This window comes from Sorex araneus, chromosome X, assembly GCF_027595985.1.
Source record: "Sorex araneus isolate mSorAra2 chromosome X, mSorAra2.pri, whole genome shotgun sequence".
NCBI classification, from domain to species: domain Eukaryota; kingdom Metazoa; phylum Chordata; class Mammalia; order Eulipotyphla; family Soricidae; genus Sorex; species Sorex araneus.
Genome location: NC_073313.1, coordinates 361,451,205 through 361,472,523, shown reverse-complemented (window position 1 = coordinate 361,472,523; position 21,319 = coordinate 361,451,205). Strand labels below are relative to the sequence as shown.

At 45.7% G+C, this 21,319-nt stretch overlaps 1 protein-coding gene across 3 annotated transcripts in view; it reads left to right on the top strand.

The window, feature by feature from the left end:
* IFT172 (intraflagellar transport 172) overlaps nucleotides 1-21,319 on the top strand; it is a 47,140-nt gene that overhangs the window by 7,266 nt on the left and 18,555 nt on the right. For 2 of the 3 annotated variants that reach the window (XM_055119855.1, XM_004618943.2), the window contains 9 exons: nucleotides 1,081-1,295; nucleotides 7,098-7,221; nucleotides 7,708-7,803; nucleotides 9,590-9,751; nucleotides 10,040-10,093; nucleotides 10,655-10,758; nucleotides 10,932-11,017; nucleotides 17,867-17,979; nucleotides 19,145-19,312. In XM_055119855.1, coding sequence (XP_054975830.1) covers nucleotides 1,081-1,295; nucleotides 7,098-7,221; nucleotides 7,708-7,803; nucleotides 9,590-9,751; nucleotides 10,040-10,093; nucleotides 10,655-10,758; nucleotides 10,932-11,017; nucleotides 17,867-17,979; nucleotides 19,145-19,312 — 1,122 coding nt within the window. The remainder of the gene's footprint in view (nucleotides 1-1,080; nucleotides 1,296-7,097; nucleotides 7,222-7,707; nucleotides 7,804-9,589; nucleotides 9,752-10,039; nucleotides 10,094-10,654; nucleotides 10,759-10,931; nucleotides 11,018-17,866; nucleotides 17,980-19,144; nucleotides 19,313-21,319) is intronic. The other variant, XM_055119857.1, reaches the window with a different exon arrangement.

Genomic DNA, 21,319 nt, shown 5'->3' with positions numbered 1-21,319 from the left:
GTGCATCGCCGGGTGTGACCCAAAAAGCAAAAAAAAAAAAAAAGAAGTACTTGTGGAGGGGCTGGAGAGAAAGTACAGCAAGTAGGGAACTTGCCTTGCTTGCAGCTCACCTGGGTTTGATCCCTGGCATCCATATGGACGCCCAAGCCCTACTAGAAGTGATCTCCAAGTGGAGAGCCAGGAGTAAGCTCTGAGCACTGCAAAATGTGGCCCCAAAGCAAAACAAAAAAAGTAATCCAACCAAAAAAAATTTTTTAATGAATTCCTACCTCACAAGAGCATTCAGATTTCCTTTTGCGCACAAGGTCAGTAAATGTGGACTAATGCCACGTTTGTGTGTGACTTGGAGACCAGAAGGCAGTTAGGGAAGACATTAGGAGGTGATGGGGTGGGGAAGTGTTGGAAGAAAAACTTCTGTGCTGAAAGTAGACAAGAGACTGAACACAGTGGCCACTCAACACCCCTATTGCAAACCACAACACCCAATTGGAGAGAGAGAACAAAAGGGAATACCCTGCCACAGAGGCAGGGTGGGGTGGGGGAAAATGGGATTGGGGGGGTGGGATGGATACTGGGTTTATTGGTGGTGGAGAATGGGCACTGGTGGAGGGATGGGTTCTCGAACATTGTATGAGGGAAACACGAGCACGAAAATGTGTAAATCTGTATCTGTACCCTCACGGTGATTCACTAATTAAAAAATAAATAATTTTGGGGCTGGAGCAATAGCACAGCGGGTAGGGCGTTTGCCTTGCACGCGGCCGACCCGGGTTCAATTCCCAGCATCCCATATGGTCCCCTGAGCACCGCCAGGAGTAATTCCTGAGTGCAGAGCCAGGAGTAACCCCTGTGCATCGCCAGGTGTGACCCAAAAAGCAAAAAAAAAAAAAATAAATAAATAAATAAATAAATAAATAATTTTTTAAAAAAATAAAGTAAATAAAAATTATTATGTGTATAAAAAAAAAAGAAAGACTTCTGTGAAGTGGGATGGCCTGAGTGAGGGTGTCGGCAGGTAGGAATTGAGAACTTTCTGGAGTGGAATTCTCAGAGTGATTGCAACCTTTTCTGTGGTCTTAGGGGAAGCTGGTGAGCCACCCATGCCCCCCTTATGCCTTAGCTTGGGCAACCAACAGCATCGTGGCTGCAGGCTGTGACCGAAGGATTGTGGCCTACGGAAAGGAAGGCCATGTGCTCCAAACGTTCGACTACAGCCGTGACCCTCAGGAACGGGAGTTCACCACGGCTGCGGCGAGTCCTGGGGGCCAGTCTGTTGTGCTGGGAAGTTATGACAGGTCAGTCCCCCTTTCAGCTGCATCTCTGTTCTGCTTTCCTCATGTACATGCTTGGCTTGAGCCCAGTTTTTATCAACCAGATCAGAAGCCAGTGTATACTGACAAAGATGCTCGGTGTTCTGTTTGGTTTTGTGGGGCTGAGGATCATTCCTGGGGCCCTTTATTCAAGGCTACTGAGCCCCATGCCTGGCCTAGGGATTCTCAGATTTTATTTAATTTTTCTATGTTGAGGTTTTCTTATGTTTTTGGTTTAGGGCCACACATAATAGTGCTTAAGGCTCCCTCCTAGGCCTGCATTCAGGGATCACTCCTAGTGGTGCTTTGGGGACCATATGAAGTGCTAGGGATCAAACCCTAGTCAACTTCATTCAAGGTAAATGCCTTCCTGTATCTTTAGCCCTCTCAGAGTTTTCTTTGTTTTTGGAACAGGCCTAGAATACCCAGTGGAACTTGGGGTACCTTAGGTGCTAAGAAATTGAATCAATATAGTCTCCAGATGCAAGGCAAGCACTTAACTCTTTGAGCCATCTCCCAGACTCAGAGATATGTAAGTCTCTTTTTGTTTGTTTTGCTTTTAGGGACACACCTACTGGTGCTCAGAAGCTTTCCCCACCTCTGATCACTCCTGGTGGTGCTTAGGTACTATGTAGTACTAGGGATCAAATCCAGGACTCTTGCATGCAAAGCATGTGCTTCAGTCTGTTGAGATGGCCAAGTTTTATTTTGGAACGGGAGGTGGTTTGATGTTCAGGGACTCTGATGAGGAGTGACCTGTGGAAGCACTCCAGGAACCACCATCATGGTACCAGAATTCAAACTGGGGTTGGGGCAATGCAAGGCAGGCACTTTAGCCTTTGCACTATCTCTGAATTCAGTGCCCAAGTTTTAATTTATGCCCTTTCCTCTTCTTGCTTCTACCATCTCCTTTGGCACACAAGGTAATTCTCAAATGACCATCTACTTGGGCTGGGGAGATGGCTCAATGGGCTGACAGGTATACTTTGATTTTTGCGTTTTGTTTTTGTTTTTTTGTGGGTTTTTTTGTTTGTTTGTTTTTGACTTTTTGGGTTATTCCTGTGTAAAAAATTCACAGGAAGGGGGTAATGTGATGTGTGTGTTGTTCGTGGGCTCTTGGGGCAGTGCTCTCTCTCTCTCTCTCGACACTTGAGTTTGGTGCCCTCAAGCCACTGTGTATGGACCGGATCAGGATGTCTCCTCCTTTGTGCTCTGCTTCTGTGTGTACCGCTGTGCTCTTTTCTGTCTGTCTCTCTATCTCTGACTCTGTAGTCTCTCCTCTGGTCTTTTCTGATCTCTCTCTGTCTCTGCTTCTGTGTCTTCTCTCTTGCTTCTGTGTCTTCTCTGCTGCTTCTGTGTCTTCCCCCACTTCTGTGTCTTCTCCTTGCTTGTGTCTTCTCTCTCACTTCTATTACAGTCTTAGTTTATATAGCAATCACATAGAGTGGTGACACAAAGGTTGGTTGAACATTAACAAATGAACAAAGAGGGGTAAAACCACTCCTCCAGGAGATTAACAAAATCTCATCTAAAGAGATTACTCCAGATTACTAGGAGATCCACTTAAGGGCGGGATCCAGTCCAGGGTGTGTCACTTTCTTCTTTCCTCAGCTAGTAATCTACTTAAATAGTTATAGTAAATTTACTTATAATATTTCTAGCAGAGTCATTCTGTATGAGCACAGTAAGAGATATATCAAACTTAAAGTTTGGTTCTTCCTGAGGACATTCACTATATATTCCAGACTACAGTCCCCAGGCCAGGTTAGTCTTCCTAACCCCAGCAGGGTTCTAGTCTCGTTGTTACTTTTGGATCATGACAGCATTTGTCTATGACCATGTTCTCAACTTATAGTTGAGTATTGTGGCGCTTTGGCCTGGCCCATTTTAATGCCAGGGTAGCTCACAGCTTGCCCTGGGTCCATTCCGTCCCTCGTTGGGAGCCTGCTTTTGGGGTGCTGGGAACTAAGGGCAACTGAGTTGAGAAAGCAGATGCCCAAGAGTAAATATTCAGCAGCATCATCAGCATCATCAGCATCCCATTGATCGTCGAATTTCTCAAGCGGTCTCAGTAATATCTCCGTTTGTCCTAGCCCTGAGATTTTAGAAGCCTCTCTTTACTCGTCCTTCACAACAGTGCCACATTGGAGGCTCTTTCAGAATCAGGGGAGTGAGACCCAGCATTGTTACTGGTTTTGGCATATGAATACACCATGGGGAGTTTTCGAGGCTCTCCCATATGGGCAGGAAACTCTCTCGGTACTTTGCCAGGTTCTCTCAGAGGGAGAAGTAGGCTATAAAACCAGGAGCTTGGTTTTAAGTCTCTGGATGTTGGCTGTTGGTGGGATTACATGGCGTCGGGGTGGAGGTGGGGGGCATTCCCTGGGTGTGACCGCCTAGCTACTGGAAAATCTGGAAATCTGGGCGGAAGAGGCCCTGATCTGAGCAGGCTTGGAGGTCTCAGCCCTAGGTCCCACACACCTGGGTTCCTCTGCTGGTACCTTCATGCATGAGGCTTGTCCGAACGTGTGGAGAGGGGCCTTGAGCATGGTTGTGGCTAGGCTCCGGAGGTCTTCGGCCACGGGAGCTCTGCTTGGGGCGGGGAGGGAAACTGAAGCTCACCCTCTTTGAGAGGCCCCGGGGAAAACAGCCAGGCACTCGGGCAAGAGACTCTCTGTCAAGAGTAAATATTATTGAAGTCAATCAGCTCCCAAGTTACAAAGCATAATATTAACTGTCTTCCTGTGTCCATACAGAAGGGACATTGCTGTAAGGCAAACTAAGTTCTCTGAAGCAAGTCTTAAAGGACAAACCCACTGTTATCCTATACTCCTGGCTCTGCATTCAGAAATTACTCCTGGTGGTGCTCAGGGAACTATATGGGATGCCAGGAATTGAACCTAGGTCGGCTACATGCAAGGCAAATGCCCTACCCACTCTGCTATTGCTCAGGCCCCTGACTGGTATACTTTGAAGATGGGAACTCTGGGGTCAATTTCTGGCACCACTGGGTTTGGCCCTAACATAAAACAAAACAAAAATGCAATATGCTCTTATGTCTCTGTCTTTCCCTGGAATTCTCTACTGGGATTTGCTAGCAGAATTCACCTTCACTCCACTTTCTTTTCCTTTTTGTTTGTTTTTTTGGGCCACACCCAGCAATGCTCAGGGCTAACTCCTAGCTCTGCACTCAGGCAGGGGTCACTCCTGTATGGACTCAGGGAACCATATGGGATGCTGGGGATCAAATCCAGGTTGAAGGCTGGAGTGATAGCACAGCAGGTAGGGCGCTTGCCTTGCATGTGGCTGACCCGGGTTTGAATCCCAGCATCCCATGTGGTCCCCCCAGCACTGCCAGAAGTAATTCCTGAGTGCATGAGCCAAGAGTAATCCCTGTGCATCGCTGGGTGTGACCCAAAAAGAAAAAAAACAAAAAACAAACAAACCCATGTTGACTGGTGCGCAAAGCAATCACCCTCCTTGCTCTGGTATCTTCTTCATCCCTTTTTTTTTATCTGCTTGTCCTTATAGCTTAATGTTCTATTGTTATATGATACTTCGGTGTATTTGGAAAGCCCTGAGAAAAGGGCTTTTTTGTATCTCTGGTACTAGATTAACATCAAGTACATCATATGTGCTCAGATGTTGATGAGATGAAGGAACAGTAGGTTAACACCTGGGGTCCATCCCCTCACTTCCTCAGAGCACTTCTGCCCAGCGCTGTCAACCTTGTTCTTTCTTTCTCTTTTTTTTTTTTTGATTTTTTGGGTCACACCCGACGATGCACAAGGGTTATTCCTGGCTCTGCACTCAGGAATTACCCCTGGCGGTGCTCAGGGGACCATATGGGATGCTGGGAATCGAACCGGGTCGGCCGCTTGCAAGGCAAATGCCCTACCCGCTGTGTTATCACTCTAGCCCCCAACCTTGTTCTTTCTAGACCCTTCTGTTTTTGTGTGTGTGTTTATTCTTCATTTAGGTTTTTTTTTTTAATATTAGATCACCGTGAGTTACACAGTTACAAAGCTGTTCATGATAGGATTTTAATCATGCAGTAGTCCAAAATCCATCCTTCTACAGTGTATATTTCCCACCACTAATGTCCCCTGTTTCCCTCCCAATACTCTGTACACCCCCAGCCTGCCTCTATAACAAACAGTTTTCTTCTTTCTCTTTTTTTCTCTCTCTCTCTCCTTTTGGGCATTATGGTTTTCAATACAGGTACTGAGAGGTTATCATGTTTGTTCCTTTACCTACTTTCAGCATGCAGTTCTTACCCAAAATGATCTTTTCCAACTATCATTATCATAGTGGTCCCTTCTCTATCCTAACAGCCTTCTACCTCAGCACTTAAGGCAAGCTTCTCGTTGTGAACCTATCCTCCAGGCCCTTGTTTCTTCTGTCCTTAGGTATTAGTCTCATATTATGGTTTTTTGGTTGCTTTTTTTTTTTTTTGGTATCCCACAAATGAGTGCAATCATTCTATGTCTGTCCGTCTCTTCTAACTCATTTCACTCAACTTGACACTCTCCATGAACTTTATAAGCGAATTTCATGACTTCATTTTTCCTAGTGGCTGTGTAGTATTCCATTGTGTGTGCCATAGTTTCTTTATCAGTCATCTGTTCTCAGGCACACAGGTTGTTTCCAGATTCAGGCTATATTCTGGCTATAGCGCTGCAGTGAACATAGAAGTGCAGATAGACCCTTCTATCTTGCATGTGTCTTTTCCAGTTCTTTTCTTCTGTGACTCCTACATTTGATCTTTTTTTCTTTTTCATTTTCCTTTTTCATCCCCTCCCCTCGTGCCCCCCCAGCATTTCTCTTTCCTTTATTTTGTTTTTCTGCTGCTAGCTAACAGGTAGTTTATCTCACCTGTAGCAATCTCCTTGTGTTGTTCCACTCATAGTTGACTTTTGATCTTCCAAATAGCCTCCAAACCTCTTTGTTCTCTCCTCCCCTAGCTTGTCTATTCTTTCCTTCTGGTTCCCCTTTCCTTTGTCATTGTTGCTCCAATGACCAGGAGTCACACTGGTCATTGGTTTGGCCACACTGCTCTCCCACTGGACTGTGATGTTTGCTGGGACTTACACGCTTTAATTGTAGTCCTTGAGCCTACTTTGATTGACACCAGGGTTACACACACTGGGCTCTGACACTTTATGGGGCTCACACACTAGATTGTGGCATAGGTGTGCTGGGATCAGACTCAGCTTGGGACAGTTCTGGGGACTTGACTTGGCCTTGTGCCTGGGAGGTGGGAATTGTGCCACTGATCTCGTCTTCAGGTTCCCAACTGGTCTGTTCTCTTATGTCCTCTCGCCTCTGATAATAATAGGAATCATTTCCTGGACCAGGTTGCTAGATTTAAGGGCTGGAGCATGCACTTTGCATGCATCGGGCTCAGGTCCAATCCCTAGCACTGCTTGGGTCCCTAAGCCAGTAATGACCACCAAGATCGAGCCAGGAATAGCCCCTGAGCCCTGATGGGTGTGGCATATTAAAATGAATTATTTCCTTCAGTTGCTAGCACATTTTCACTCTTGCTCAGCCTCTCTTTAAAAATCCACATCCTAAGATCTGAAAGAAAGACAGCAGGTAGGGCAGTTGCCTTGGACATGGCCAACCTGGGTTCAATCCCCAGCACCTCCTATAATCCCCTGATTGCCATCAGGGGTGATCCCTGAGCACAGAACAAGGAGTAGGCCCTGAGCACCATTAGGTGTGACTCCCCAAACCACAAATAATAGTAAATAAAATCCATGTCCTTTGTTTCTTTCGTTTCAGACTTCGTGTGTTTAACTGGAGCCCACGGAGAAGCAGCTGGGAAGAGGCAAAGCCCAAGGAGATCGCCAACCTGTATACTGTCACTGCCTTGGCCTGGAAGCGGGACGGCTCGAGACTCTGTGCGGTGGGTACTTGTGACCTATCTGCATTGGTGGTTTTCTCCAACCATGGGACAGTCCTGCCTTCCTCTAAAGCACTCTGTCCTGACTCTGGACAGTATCCCCTTCCCCTTGGAGTCTGAAAACATGCCACATAAGGCAGGAAGCAAATTCATTTTTGGAGGCCAGGAGAGACTAGCTGTCATCCAGAGTCCAGGTGTTTCTTTCCTGCCAGCTCTCCAGTTTCAGAGCCTAGATGTTAGGAGTACATAGTGGGCTAACAACCACATCTGCTGATACTCTGCCCGGTGGTGCTAGTCAGCAGGTGTTCTGCAGGTGCCAGCTGGTGTCTGGGATGGAACTTTGGGCCTGCACATGCTAGGCCACCACACACCCCTTTGAACTATATCCTCATCCCAGGCACGTGATTTTGAGGGTGCTTCTAGATGACCTTCCCAATGTACATGGTATGCCATATATTTTGCCCTGGGTGCTATCACTTTCTCTTCCAGGGCACACTCTGTGGTGGAGTGGAACAGTTTGACTGCTGCCTCCGAAGGAGTATTTATAAGAACAAGTTTGAGTTGACATATGTGGGACCCAGCCAGGTAAGCAGCTGAAGCCCGCTGACCCCAAGTCTTTTCCTGGCTAACTTGTCCTTGTAATTACTCCCTGACCTTCTGGTCAGATAGCCACAGGGTGAAATGAGACTTCTGGTATAAGGTATTCTGGGTTAATGCTGTAGTTTTTCTGATTTATTATAAGGAAAGATTTAACGGCTATATCCCGTATGGTCCCCTGAGTCCTGCTAGGTGTGCTCCCTGAACAAGAACGAGGAGCAGGCCCTGAGTACAACCAGCTGTTGCCCCCACACTCACCCTCACCCCCCAAAAAAGTCTAAGGGATATATATTTCTACCTAAAACTTCCTGGCTTAGGGCCTACAGAGATAGTACAGCGAACCAACCCAGATTTGGTTCCTAGAACCCCTGTTCCCATAGCCTTGTCAGGAGAGATCTCTGAATTCAGAAGCAAGAGTAGCCTTAAGCACACCTGGTGTGACCCAAAAAGCCTAAAACACACACACACACACACACACACACACTTTGGAGGCCAGAGCAATAGTACAATGGGTACGATGCTTCCCTTGCACATGGAGGACCCAGGTTTGATCTCTGGTGTCCCATATGGCCCCCCAAACATGACCAGAAGTGATACCTGAGCACAGAGGCAGGAGTGAGCCCCAAGCAAAAAACCTAGAAGGGGGAAAAAATAGAAATATGGTTAGCAGTAGAGTGTATCCTTTGCTAACATACACTCTATTGCTAACCATATTAGCAGTATTGCTAATATAATAACATATTAGTTATATTGCTAATATATAATATTGTATATTATAGGAGGCCTTGCATTCTATCCCCAGCACAAAAAAAAAATACATTAATACTAGTCTGGAGCGATAGTACAGCAGGTAGGGTGTTTTCTTTGCACGCGACCTACCTGGATTCGATCCCCAGAATCCCATATGGTCCCCTAAGCACCACCAGAGTAATTCCTGAGTGCAAATCCAGGAGTAACCCCTGTGCATCCAAAACCTCTGTGACCCAAAAAGAAAAAAATTAGTAAACTTCTTTACCTATATTCTCTCAAATGAGAAAATTGATGAATAGTATATAAGGATGAATTCTGTTGTTTTAGGCCCCTCAGCTCACTGTGTACAACACTACTAGCTAATTTCTTAGTTCCCAAACCCATTTTTCTCTATTTTCAGTGTATTCTATCTTTTCCTTTTGTCTGTTGCTCATTTGTTCTTCAGTCTTTCTTTGTCTCTGGAATCACTTATCCTTTCTCTGTGTGCCAGCATTATTAGGCACTGAGAATGCAGAGGTCAAGGGACTGTATCACACTGTCCCTTGGTTGAAATAATTTTAGCAGAGGTGATAAGACTTGTCAAAATTGAACACAGTGCACACTGGTAAAAGTTGTAAGTGCTTATACAAAGAGCTCCAGAAACATAGGGGGATAGGAAGGTTTTTTCTTGTAGAACTTGCATCATATGTATTACAAGTTTCAAGAGATAGTACCTGAGGGCTGGAGAAATGTTACAGCTGATAGGGTACTTGCCTTGCATGTGGCTGCCTGGATTCAATCCCCAATTCCACATAGAGTCCTTGAGCCCTTCCAGGAGTGATCTCTGAGCACAGCCAGGTTAGTGCCAACCACACCCCCTCAAAAAAGAGAGAGAGAGAGAGAGAGAGAGAGAGAGAGAGAGAGAGAGCGCACTAGTTCATGAAAGCGTTTCCAAGTCATTGAGCACTAAAGAATAGGAGGTCGTGTTCCCAATAGTATCCTTCAGATGTAGAGAATCCTGGCAGCTCAGACTGTCTCTTCCCAGGTGATTGTTAAGAATTTGTCGTCGGGGACCCGAGTTGTCCTCAAATCACACTATGGTTACGAGGTGGAGGAGGTGAAAATCCTGGGAAAGGAGCGGTACCTAGTGGCGCACACCTCAGACACACTACTGCTGGGGGACCTGAACACTAACCGCCTTAGTGAGGTAAGGGGAGCGGGGGAAGCCCCATGGGAAGCCCTGCCATTCTGGTGGGGCAGCCTGGCTCCAGAGAGGGAGACCTTCTGGATCAGAAGCTTGGACTCTCATGTCCCACTGTGGGGCTGCTTTAAGCCGACCCTCAGAAACCCAGGAATGAGGGCACAGCCTGACAGAGCATTGTTTTCATGCATTGTCACCCATCCCCCAAACTCAATTCTCACAGGTTCATCCTGCCACTCCCTCCACACTGTCCTGAGTAATCATCTTCATTCTTGTTGGCTTCTCTCCACACAGGTTGCTTGGCAAGGCTCTGGCGGCAATGAGAAGTACTTCTTTGAAAATGAGAATGTGAGTGCCATCGCTTTCTCAGTGCACCTCCTCCTAGCTCCTGTTTCTGAAGACTAGCAATAGGGAAAGGCGCTGAGGAGACAGCACATGAGAAAAGTTGGGAGTGGCCCTGAAAGACAGTCTAGGAGATGGAGCACAGGCCTTGCATGCAGCTGACCCAGGTTCTTTCCCTGGCGCCACACATGAGCACCTGCACACCACCAAGGAGTAAAGCCTGAGTACCATTGGGCATGGCCCCAAAGAAGAGTGAGGTGGGGAGGTGATAGGGAGAATACATTAGGCAGAGGAATGTGACAAGGAGAAAGTAGGGGGTCTGGGGCAATGGCTCAAAATACTGGAGCATCTGCTTTGTGTGCACAGGGCTGGATTCAGTTCTCAGTGCCACGTGGTCTCAGGAGTGGCCTGAGCATGGTGCCAGGAATAGCCCTTGAGCACCACCTGATGCCTGATGTGGTCCCAGAACAACATGAAGAAAAGTGAGGGTCCCTCTGAAGTGACAATAACTGTCCGTGTGGTTTCTCACCAGAGCTTCCCACCTGTAACGGTTCACTTCGCCCCCAGGTGTGCATGATCTTCAATGCGGGTGAGCTGACTCTGGTGGAATATGGCAGCAATGACACCCTGGGTTCTGTCCGCACTGAATTCATGAATCCGCATCTCATCAGGTGACCCCACAAAGTCCTCAGTCTTTGATACCCTGAAGAATTCTTTTAGACTTCTGTCTCCTGTGTCCTCAGATTACCCTAAAAAATGTTATCCCATCTGCTACTACAGAGCCCTTAATGAATGTCCCCAGTGCCCGAGCCTGCTTGGCCTGATCTCCCCCTTCATGTTACAGTGTCCGGATCAATGAGCGGCATCAGCGCGGAATGGAAGAGAATAAGAAACTGGCTTATCTTGTTGACATTAAGACTATTGCTGTGGGTAAGTGGGACTTATATTTCTTAGGAGAGAGAAGGGGCAGGGTAGAGGAAGTTGGGGCCAGTGGTGGGGTGTCCTGGGTCAAGATGCAGTAGCTTTGTACTTAAAGACTCTGGAAGTTATCACTATTATAACCTTGTCACCTAAACTACAAATGATAACAGTGAACTTCAAAATGAAAAACAAAATTCCTAAAAGTTGAAAATAAGAAATAAATCTGTACTTTTAATAACAAAATTAATGTTTAGGGGCCAGAGAGATAGTAGAGTGGTTAAGGCTTTGTCATGCATTTAGCCAACCCTGGTTTAATCCCCAGCATTGCCTATGGTCCCCTGAGCACCGCCAGGAGGATCCCTTTAGTGCAGAGCCAGGAGAACCGCCTTGAGCACCCCCAGGTGTAACCCCAACAATCACCCCCCCCACAAACAGAGATGTTTACAGCCTCCATGTCACATAATTGTGTGAGCTAGAGTATTCAGGAATCTGAGACGCCAGGTAAGTGAAGCACCCCACTCCTACAGGAGATACGGTAAACCTTTAAATCCATCATTGGGTAGGGAGAGAGTACGAGGTGAAGGCACTTGTCTTGAGTGCTGCCAACCTTGATTCAATCCCTGGAACTTCATATGGTCTCCTAATCCCACTAGGAGTGACCCACTGAGCACTGCCAAGTTTCACCCAAAACCCAAAATGATAAGTACTTTGTATGAAAAACTTAGGCACTGATGACTAGTGCCCTTTTTATAGTGTTCATATTCATAATTTTACTTGTATACCCATACTCAGTACTATCAATCCTGACATTTCATCTTTGCTGTATCGATGGACAATTGACTTGTTGATTTTCTCACAGTTCCAATATTTCAGTATTCTCAGACAGAACTTAGAGTAGAACTGCTGCGTCATGGAGAAAGACTAGCTCCACTTTCACTGATTATGTTCAAATTGTTACCGAGGGAGTCATACCAGCTGATGTTCCTGCCACAGGGAGGGTCGCCATTTTCTCCATCCTCTCCAGTACTTGAACTAGCCTGACCTCACAATTCTGCCCAGTGAGATGTATGTGAAATAATACTGCACCGTTTTTATTTGCTTATTAGCCATTTGGATTACTTCTTTGAGCTGTCAGCTCATTGCCATGCCCATTTGGAGTTTTTTTTTGGGGGGAGGGTTTGTTGTTTTTGGGTCACACCCAGTGACGCTCGGATTCTTCACTCAGAAATTACTTTTTTTTTTTTGGGGGGGTCACACCTGGTGTGATGTACAGGGGTTACTTCTGGCTCTTCACTCAGGAATTACCCCTGGCGGTGCTCAGGGGACCATATGGGATGCTGGGATTAGAACCTGGGTCGGCCTCGTGCAAGGCAAATGCCCTACCCACTGTGCTATCACTCCAGCCCCTCAGAAATTACTCTTCACTTGCTTGGGACATGACTGGGATGTCATGGATCAAACCTGTATTGTCTAACTGCAAGGCACTTTACCCGCTATGCTCTGGTCCCACCATGCCCATTTGTAATAGGTTATTTTTTTCTTATTGACCTGAAGTTCTGTGTATGTGTGTTTGTAGCCTTTGAATTTGTTTGCATTCGGGTTATTTATCGAGTCTATGGCTTATCTTCTCTCTCCTTTTAGGCAACTTTTAGTGTTGAGACATTTTAAATTTTACTTGATTTATTGTGGAAGTGGGGGATGGGATTGCCTCCCAAGGAGTTCTTGGGGGAATCCAGGAGGAGACACTCCAGCAATGCTTAGCCATCCGGGCCAGATGGTTTGATGCCAGAGCCCAGGGATGTGGTGCTGCTCAGGCCGGCAGTTCCTGGAGGCCTCGAGAGCTAGACTGGACAATGCTTGGAGGGCTATGAAGTGCCGAGGATCGAACCGGGTCAGGCACATACAGGCATGTATGTCTGGCTCATGTTTTATAGAATTTATTATTTTTTAAAAAATTTTATTCAATCACCATGAGATGGTTACAAGCTTTCATGTTTGGATTACAATCTCACAATGATCAAACACCCATCCCTCCACCAGTGCACATTCCCCACCAACGATATCCCGGGTATACCCCCCTTTCCCACCCTCCCCCTGCCTCCATGGAAGACAATATTCCCCATTCTCTCTCTCTACTTTTGGGCATTATGGCTTGCAACACAGACCCTGAGAGGTCATCATGTTTGGTCCATTATCTACTTTCAGCACACATCTCCCATCCCAACTGGTTCCTCCAGCCATCATTTTCTTAGTGATCCCTTCTCTATTCCATCTGCCTTCTCCCCTCCGCTCATGAAGCAGGCTTCCAGGTATGGGGCAATCCTCCTGACCCTTGTATCTACTATCCTTGGGTGTCAGCCTCATGTAATGTTATTCTATACTCCACAAATGAGTGCAGTCTTTCTATGTCTGTCCCTCTCTTTCTGACTCATTTAACTTAGCATGATACTCTCCCTGTCTATCCATTTGTAAGTAAATTTCATTACTTCATCTCTCCTAACAGCTATGTAGTATTCCATTGTGTAGATGTACCAAAGTTTTTTTAACCACTTATCTGTTTTAGGGCACTCGGATTTCCAGATTTTGGCTATTGTGAACAGTGCTGCAATGAATACATAGGTACAGATGCCATTTCTACTGTGCTTTTTTTTGCATTCTCGGGATATGTTCCCAGAAGTGGTATTGTGGGATCATATGGAAGCTCAGTTTCTAGTTTTTGAAGGACTGTCCATATTGTTTTCCAGAATGGCTGGACCAGTTGGCATTCCCACCAACAGTGAAAGAGTGTCCCTTTTTCCCCATATCCACACCAGCACTGGTTGCTTTTGTTCTTTTGAATGTGTGCCAGTCTCTGTGGTGTGAGATGATATCTCATTGTTGTTTTGATTTGCAGCTCCCTAATGACTAGCGATGTGGAGCATTTTTTCATATGCCTTTTGGCCATTTGTATTTCTTTTTTTGAGGAAATTTCAGTTCATTTCTTATCCCCATTTTTTGATGGGGTTAGAGGTTTTTTTCTTATACAGTTCTTTTTTTTTTTTTTGCTTTTTGGGTCACACCCAGCGATGCTCAGGGGTCACTCTTGGCTCTGCACTCAGGAATTACCCCTGGCCATGCTCGGGGGACCATATGGGATGCTGGGAATCGAACCTGAGTCGGCCACATGCAAGGCAAATGCCCTACCTGCTGTGCTATCACTCCAGCCCCTCTTATACAATTCTACTAGTGTCTTGTATATCCTGGATATTAATCCCTTATCAGATGGGTATTGGGTAAATATTCTTTCCCATTCTGTGGGCTGTTTGTGTATTTTGGTTACTGTTTCTTTTGAAGTGCAGAAGCTTCTTAGTTTGTTGTAGTCCCATTTGTTTATGTTTGCTTCCACTTGCATAGTCAGTGCTGTTTCATCCTTAAAGAATAATTTATTATTTTACCTATTTTTATGGTGCCAGGGATCAAATCCAGGGATTCAGTTGTGAAACTTTGAAAAAAAAATCCAGGGATTCAGTTTGAGGGAAACAGGTGCTGTGCCACTCTGAGTATCCCTGGAACTATTTTTTTTTCTGATGTCCAATGTATTCTTTTTTTTCCCTCTCTTTTAAACGTAGGAGTACTCCTATTTATTCAGCCACTGATTAATCTGAAGCTGAAGCAGGCATAAACTCCACATTACATTTTTAAAAAAATTTTTATATTTCATTTTCATAAAGTTGTTTACAATCAACATTTCAATACCAATTCCACTACCATTGCACCTTCCTACCACCATTGTTTTGAATTTTCCCACCACCACTCAAGCCTGCCTCATAGGCAGATGCTAATTTGTTTTGTATTGCTTGTTACGAATAGTATGATATGTTGTGCAGCTGCAAAAGCAGCCATACATTTCTGGAGTTCTAAAATTTTTAAATATTTGGGGTCTGGAGGCATCTCTGCAGCATGCTGATCTCTTCCAAGATTCATTCGTGAGTCTCTGATTCATGACCGTTAATGCTTAAATGACCTGATTTTGATCTCTTCTTGAGATTTATTTATGGATCTCTGAAGCAAGGCCGATAAATGAGCTTGTGTAGCTGAGCCAGAGGTGGTTTTCATCTGGCTGCTGATGCTCTCACCCCACAGGTACAGGTTTACCTGCTGGGCAGCACCATAACCCCACATTGTATCACTTCTTTGTAAGTTAATTTTCGGGGAGCAGTTCTTGGGGCTCCTCTAGCTGAGCTCAGGAAAGGCTCATGATGATATTCAGGGTCCACTTAGTGCTGCTCTCAAAGTCCAGCCTCCTGGGGCTGGAGTGATAGTACAGCGAGTAGGGCGTTTGTCTTGCATGTGCCCGACCTGTGTTCAATTCCCAGCATCCCATATGGTCCCCCCGAGCACCGCCAGGAGTAATTTCTGAATGCATGAGCCAGAAATAACCTTGTGCATCGCTGGGTGTGACCCAAAAAGCAAATAAAAAAAAAGTGCAGCCTCCTTTATGACAAGCCTGCATTCATCATCTCTCTGTATCATGTGAGTTTTTGTTTGTTTGCTGGCTATATCCAGCAGTGCTCAGGATTTACTCTGACGCTGAGCTCAGAAATCACTCCTGGTGAGCTTGGAGGACCATATAGGGTGCCAAGGATCGAACCCAGGAATCTGTTTTTGAGCATATATGTAGGTGGGATCTAGATTATTTTTTCCCTGTGCATAACCCTTTAGAGAGTCCATTCTTTATCCTCTAATTTATAATGTTACCTCTTTCATGCAATTTATTCTTCTATTGCTGAGCTGAGAAATGGCAAGATCTCGAACGGTGGTGATGATATAATCCATTCGCCTGTTTGCAACAGCAGAGAAGTCTGGGGGCTTTGGACAAGTCCTTGACTCTAAATTTCATCTTCATTGAATATAAACTTCATATCAAGCTAAAATACTAATCCTCCTCACCGACCAGCCTTACTATAAGTCCAGGGTTCCTCCTGTTTTATCCATGTGCCTTCAACACTATCTGCTTCCACTGCCCTTCCTTCGAAGACACACATAGGTTCAGGCAGAGCCTTGGACCCCCCTAATCTTCAAAGTCTCTCTCACTGTGGTGTGCTTTGCTCAGCCTTCATTTGCTCAGTGCTGCCTCCCAGTGGACATCCTGAGTAGTAAAACCATACATTCTCAACTGCTGCTAGACAATTCCAGAATTCCTGGAGAAATTACATTTCTTGATGAGTCTGGCCCTATTGAATTAATTTCAATGTTAAACAAAACCTATACATTTTTTTCAGTCAGGGGAACATAGAGATAGTACAACAGGTAGGGTGCTTGCCTTGCCCAGAGCTGACTCTGGTTCAATTGCTGACACTCCATAGGTTATCCCAAACTATTCCAGGAGTGATCCCTGAGTATAATGGGGAGTAAGCCCTGAGCACTGCTGGGTATGGCCCCAAAACAAAAACAATCAAGCAAAGTAAAAGTAGCACCTAAACAAACTTGTGTTGGTAATTTAAATACTTCATTGACATACTCTAGGCCCCCGCTTCTTAAATGGTGAGACGATACTCTCAACCCTGTATGGAGTTTTGTAACTAATGTGGGAGTTGAGAATGTCTCTGAGTATGCAACCACCAAAAATCAAGTCTAGGGGCTGGAGCAATAGCACAGTGGGTGGGGCATTTGCCTTGCACACGACTGACCCGGGTTCGATTCCCAGCATCCCATATGGTCCCCCGAGCACCGCCAGGAGTAATTTCTGAGTGCAAAGCCAGGAGTAACCCCTGTGCATCGCCGGGTGTGATCAAAAAAGAAAAAAATCAAGTCTGAATAGAATGTGTGATAAATCCTTGGTGTTCTGGTGGTACTCAACCTGTGTTGCATTCGTCTGGAAAGGACCAGAGAGATAGTACAGTGGGCAGGGTGCTTGATTTATACATAGCTGATTAGGGTTCTGTTCCCAGCACTACATATGATTTCCCAACTCTGTGAGGAGTGATCCCTAAGCACAAAGCCAGGAGTAAATCCTCAGCACAGCCGGATATGATCTCAAAAAACAAAATAGGGCTGGAGTGATAGCACAGCGGGTAGGGCGTTTGCCTTGCATGCGGCCGACCCGGGTTTGAATCCCAGCATCCCATATGGTCCCCTGAGCACCACCAGGGGTAATTCCTGAGTGCATGAGCCAGGAATGACCCCTGTGCATTGCTGGGTGTGACCCAAAAAGAAAAAAAAAAAAGAATAAATAAGAAAAATTTAAAAATTAAAAAGAAAGGAAAGAGGTGACAAATAGAAAAAGTTTACAGAACCCATATCTAGGTTAGTGCAGCATTCTTTGTTGTTGGTTTATTTATTTATTTAATTATTTAATTTATTTTGGCTTTTTGGGTCACACCCAGCGATGTACAGGGGTTACTCCTGGCTCTGCACTCAGGAATTACCCCTGGTGGTACTCAGGGGACCATATGGGATGCTGAGAATCGAACCCGGGGGTCGGCCACGTGCAAGGCAAACGCCCTACCCGCTGTGCTATTGCTCCAGCCCTGTTGTTGTTTTTTTAAGGTTTTAGGGTTTTCTTTTTTTATTTTTTGGCTCACACCCAGCTATGCTCAGGAGTTACACCTGACCCTGCACTCAGGAATTACTTGTGGTGGTGCTTGGGGACAATATGGGATATTGGGGATCGAATCCAAGTTGGCCAAGTGCAAGGCAAACGCCCTCCCCACTGTACTATCACTCTGACCCCCAATGCAGCATTCTTAAAACCTTAACATTTGCAGGCCACTATGTGTCCCGGAAATTACCACCATGTGTCCTGGATTTGACCACTGTGTATTGCAGATATGACCACGTTAGTCTCTTTTTTTTAACTGTGTCTCCTTTACTCTGCAGTGGATCTGATTGGAGGCTACAACATTGGCACCATCAGCCATGAGAGCCGTGTGGATTGGCTGGAACTTAATGAGACCGGGCACAAACTCCTCTTCCGGGATCGGAAACTCCGTGTGAGTAGGGTTACTAATGCCTTAATCACTGGGCAGTAGAGGGCGTGGTGCTATGTGCTACCAGCGATCATGCTGTGCCACAAGCATTGCAGGAACCAAAGAATCAACAACTTTTGTTTGTTTTTGTTTTGGAGCTCCACCCAGCAATGTTCCGGGATCACTCCTGGCACTCTCAGGGGACCATATGGAGTGCTTGGGGTTGAACCCAGGTGGGTTGCATGCAAGGCAAGCACCATACCCTCTGTACTATCACTCCAGCCCTCAACCTTTTATGTAGCATCCCAGCACATATTAAAGAGATTGTATCAGGAAGGCACCAAAGTCAAGACAGGAATTAGTGGGTTGGTTTCTCTAACTATTCAGTCTGTGACCTGTGAAACTTCCTCATACCTAGCTGACCCTTGACCAGGCATACTGCTCCAGGGCTCTTGTCTGTCAGTCCTGACAGTGCCGAGGACAGTCTCCTCCTGGCCTTCAACCTCAGGGACAGAACTTGTCTGGTGTTTTGTTTGTCTTTAGTTTCATTTTCACTGTAACGGAAAGACCACATTACAAATTTCCAGACCATTTCGTTTTTCTTTTGGCTTTCTGTGTGTGCTTCAGACTGGCAGCTCAGGCCCAGAGTTAATTCTAAGAATGCAAGTGTTATTTTTACCAAACCTGAATTCCTAGCGTATAGATCTTTGCTCTTTTGGTCATCTGTTTGTTTGTTTGTTTTTCTTTTTGAAAGAAATTTTATGAGAAGGGAAAGAGAAGCTAATGCACTCAAGAGAGAACATGGGCTTCTTCAGAGAGAGGAGAGTGTGCCATGAATAGAAGAGGAATTACACACCCCAAGTTGGGAGGCAACTGATTCCAAAAAATAAGGCTCCTGGTCCGTCATTTGTTACTTGTTGAGTCAGGCTGCTCCAGCTCAAGATAGCCAACAAGGTTGTTTTGAAATCCAGCAGGCAGGGCTGGAAATGTGACTCAGTCACCAAGTTATTGCCGTGCATGCTTGTGACCTGGGTTCAAATTCTCCACACCATAGCATGAAAACAGTGAAATTCAGTGTGTCCCTGACTATAGGTTTAGCTCATTACATCCCACCAGGAGGGGAGTAATCAGCACCCCAAGAGGCCCCCCACCCCATCTCACAGTGTTTTCCACCTCTCCTCTCTTCCAGCTGCATCTGTATGACATTGAAAGCTGCTCTAAGACAATGATCCTTAACTTCTGCTCCTACGTGCAGTGGGTCCCAGGAAGTGATGTGCTGGTGGCTCAGAACCGAAACAACTTGTGTGTGTGGTACAACATTGAAGCACCTGAGAGGGTCACCATGTCCTCTATCCGGGTACGTTAGCCCCAGGATACCCCAGAGATTGCCATTTATTTGATTTCCTCTGCCCACAGCCCATTATCATGGTGACTTATTATAAGTTCCCTAGTCTAACCCCTTCCCCATCATGGGCCAGGCTTAGGAAGGTCCTCTCACACTCCAGACCTTCTAGGAGCCCCGGGAGCTGGGGTGCAATTCCAGTTCTCCCAGAAATTCATCATGACATCATGGGAAATTCTCTCAGGCTGTAAGATCCCACCAGGAGAGGTAATTCTGTCATCACTTGTGTGCTGGTCTCCAGTTTTAGACCATCAGAGTTTCTCAAACTGCAGATGTAACCTGCTCTTCACTCCCACCAACCCCATGTGTGCCCAACCATCTTCTGGAATCTAGGGAGCATCATGGAAACTGCAGCTGCTTTGGGAGCTGAGATGTCTGGGGCAGTGAGGAGGGAAAGTGTGAGGTTTATAGTCTGGCACTGAGCTGGACACCTTCCCACATTGTTTCTCTCTCTCTCTCCTCTCTCTCCTCTCTCTCTCTCTCTCTCTCTCTCTCTCTCTCTCTCTCTCTCTCTCTCTCTCTCCTGTGTCTGTCTGTCTCTCTCTCTGTCTCTCTCTCTTTCAGTTTTGGGATCAGGGCTTACTCCTGATTCTATATTCAGGGATCACTCTTGGTGGTGGTCCAGGCACTACCTGGAGTGCTGGGGATTGTACCCAGGCTAGTCGCATGCAAAGCAAATGCCCTACCCACTGAACTATCACCCAAACCCCTTTTGTCCTTCTCTTACCTTTCCCCCCACATTTTTGATATGAAGATTCCACATCCTATTAATGTTATGGTTTACTTGTATTTAAGTTTACTTGTATTTCTTTGTTTTGGTTTTGGACCACATCCTTTGTTACTTAGCTTTTTCTTGCTCTACAGTCAGGAATCACTTCTGGCAGGGCTTGGGAGGCCATAAAGGATGCTGGGTCAGCTGCACCTTATCTGCACTACTAGCTCTCCAGACCCTTAAATTTGCATTTATATAACCAAAGCTTAAATTTAACCAGCACTAAACTCATCCCTCTGCAATGCACAACATAAGGACTTTGAAACTTTTGACTTCCAGGCTGGAGCAATAGTACAACCGGTAGAGTGCCTTAGACACACAGCCAACCTGGATTTGATCCTTGGCACCCCAGACGGTCCCCCAAACCCTTCTAGGAGTGATCCCTGGCATAGAGTGTAGAGCCAGGAGTAAACTCTGAGTGCCACTGGGTGTGGAAACAAAAACAAAACCCTTCAGCTTTAATGACCTTCACTTTCCATTGTTTTACTTCTCATTTGTTGTCCCCAAAATTAGATGAGATGATGATGATGATGATGCTGTGCTCAGAGTTACTCCTGGATTAGCACTCATTGATCACTCCTGGTGCAGTTCGGGACCATGTGTGGTGCCAGGGATCCTCCGTAGGTGGGCTGTGTGCAGGGCAAGTGCCTGACCTGCTGTATCATTATTATTTTATCTAGACAAAGTGTGTTTGAATTTCCCACCAAGTCACCAACTTCTCTTCTTACCCTTTCTTTTTGCATCATTGATTCTCCCTCCAATTTTTTTTTATCATGATTAGCTCTTCATTTTATATTTACAGTACTAGAGTATTATTCTTTATACTTCCTTCACTGCTATGACATGCCCACCATTTAGAGTGCCAGGTCCCCCCTTCCCTACATCTGCTCAGAGCACTGTTCTAGTATACTTTTATTCTTAAAAGATCTTGTTTAGGTTCCAGAAAGATAGCTCAATGAGCAGAGAGTATGTTTTGCATTCTAGTGACCGGGGTTCAGTTTTGGGTACCCCATGATCCCCAGAGCAACCCCTGAGTACAGAGCCAGGAGCAGCCTCTAAGCAACGTTAGGTGTTTGGGCCCACAAATAAATTTTCATCTAAACTGAGAAATCTGGGGTCAAAGAGATAGTATAATGGGCAGGGTGCTTGATTTGCATGTGACTGACCCGGGTTCAAATCCCTGGCACTAC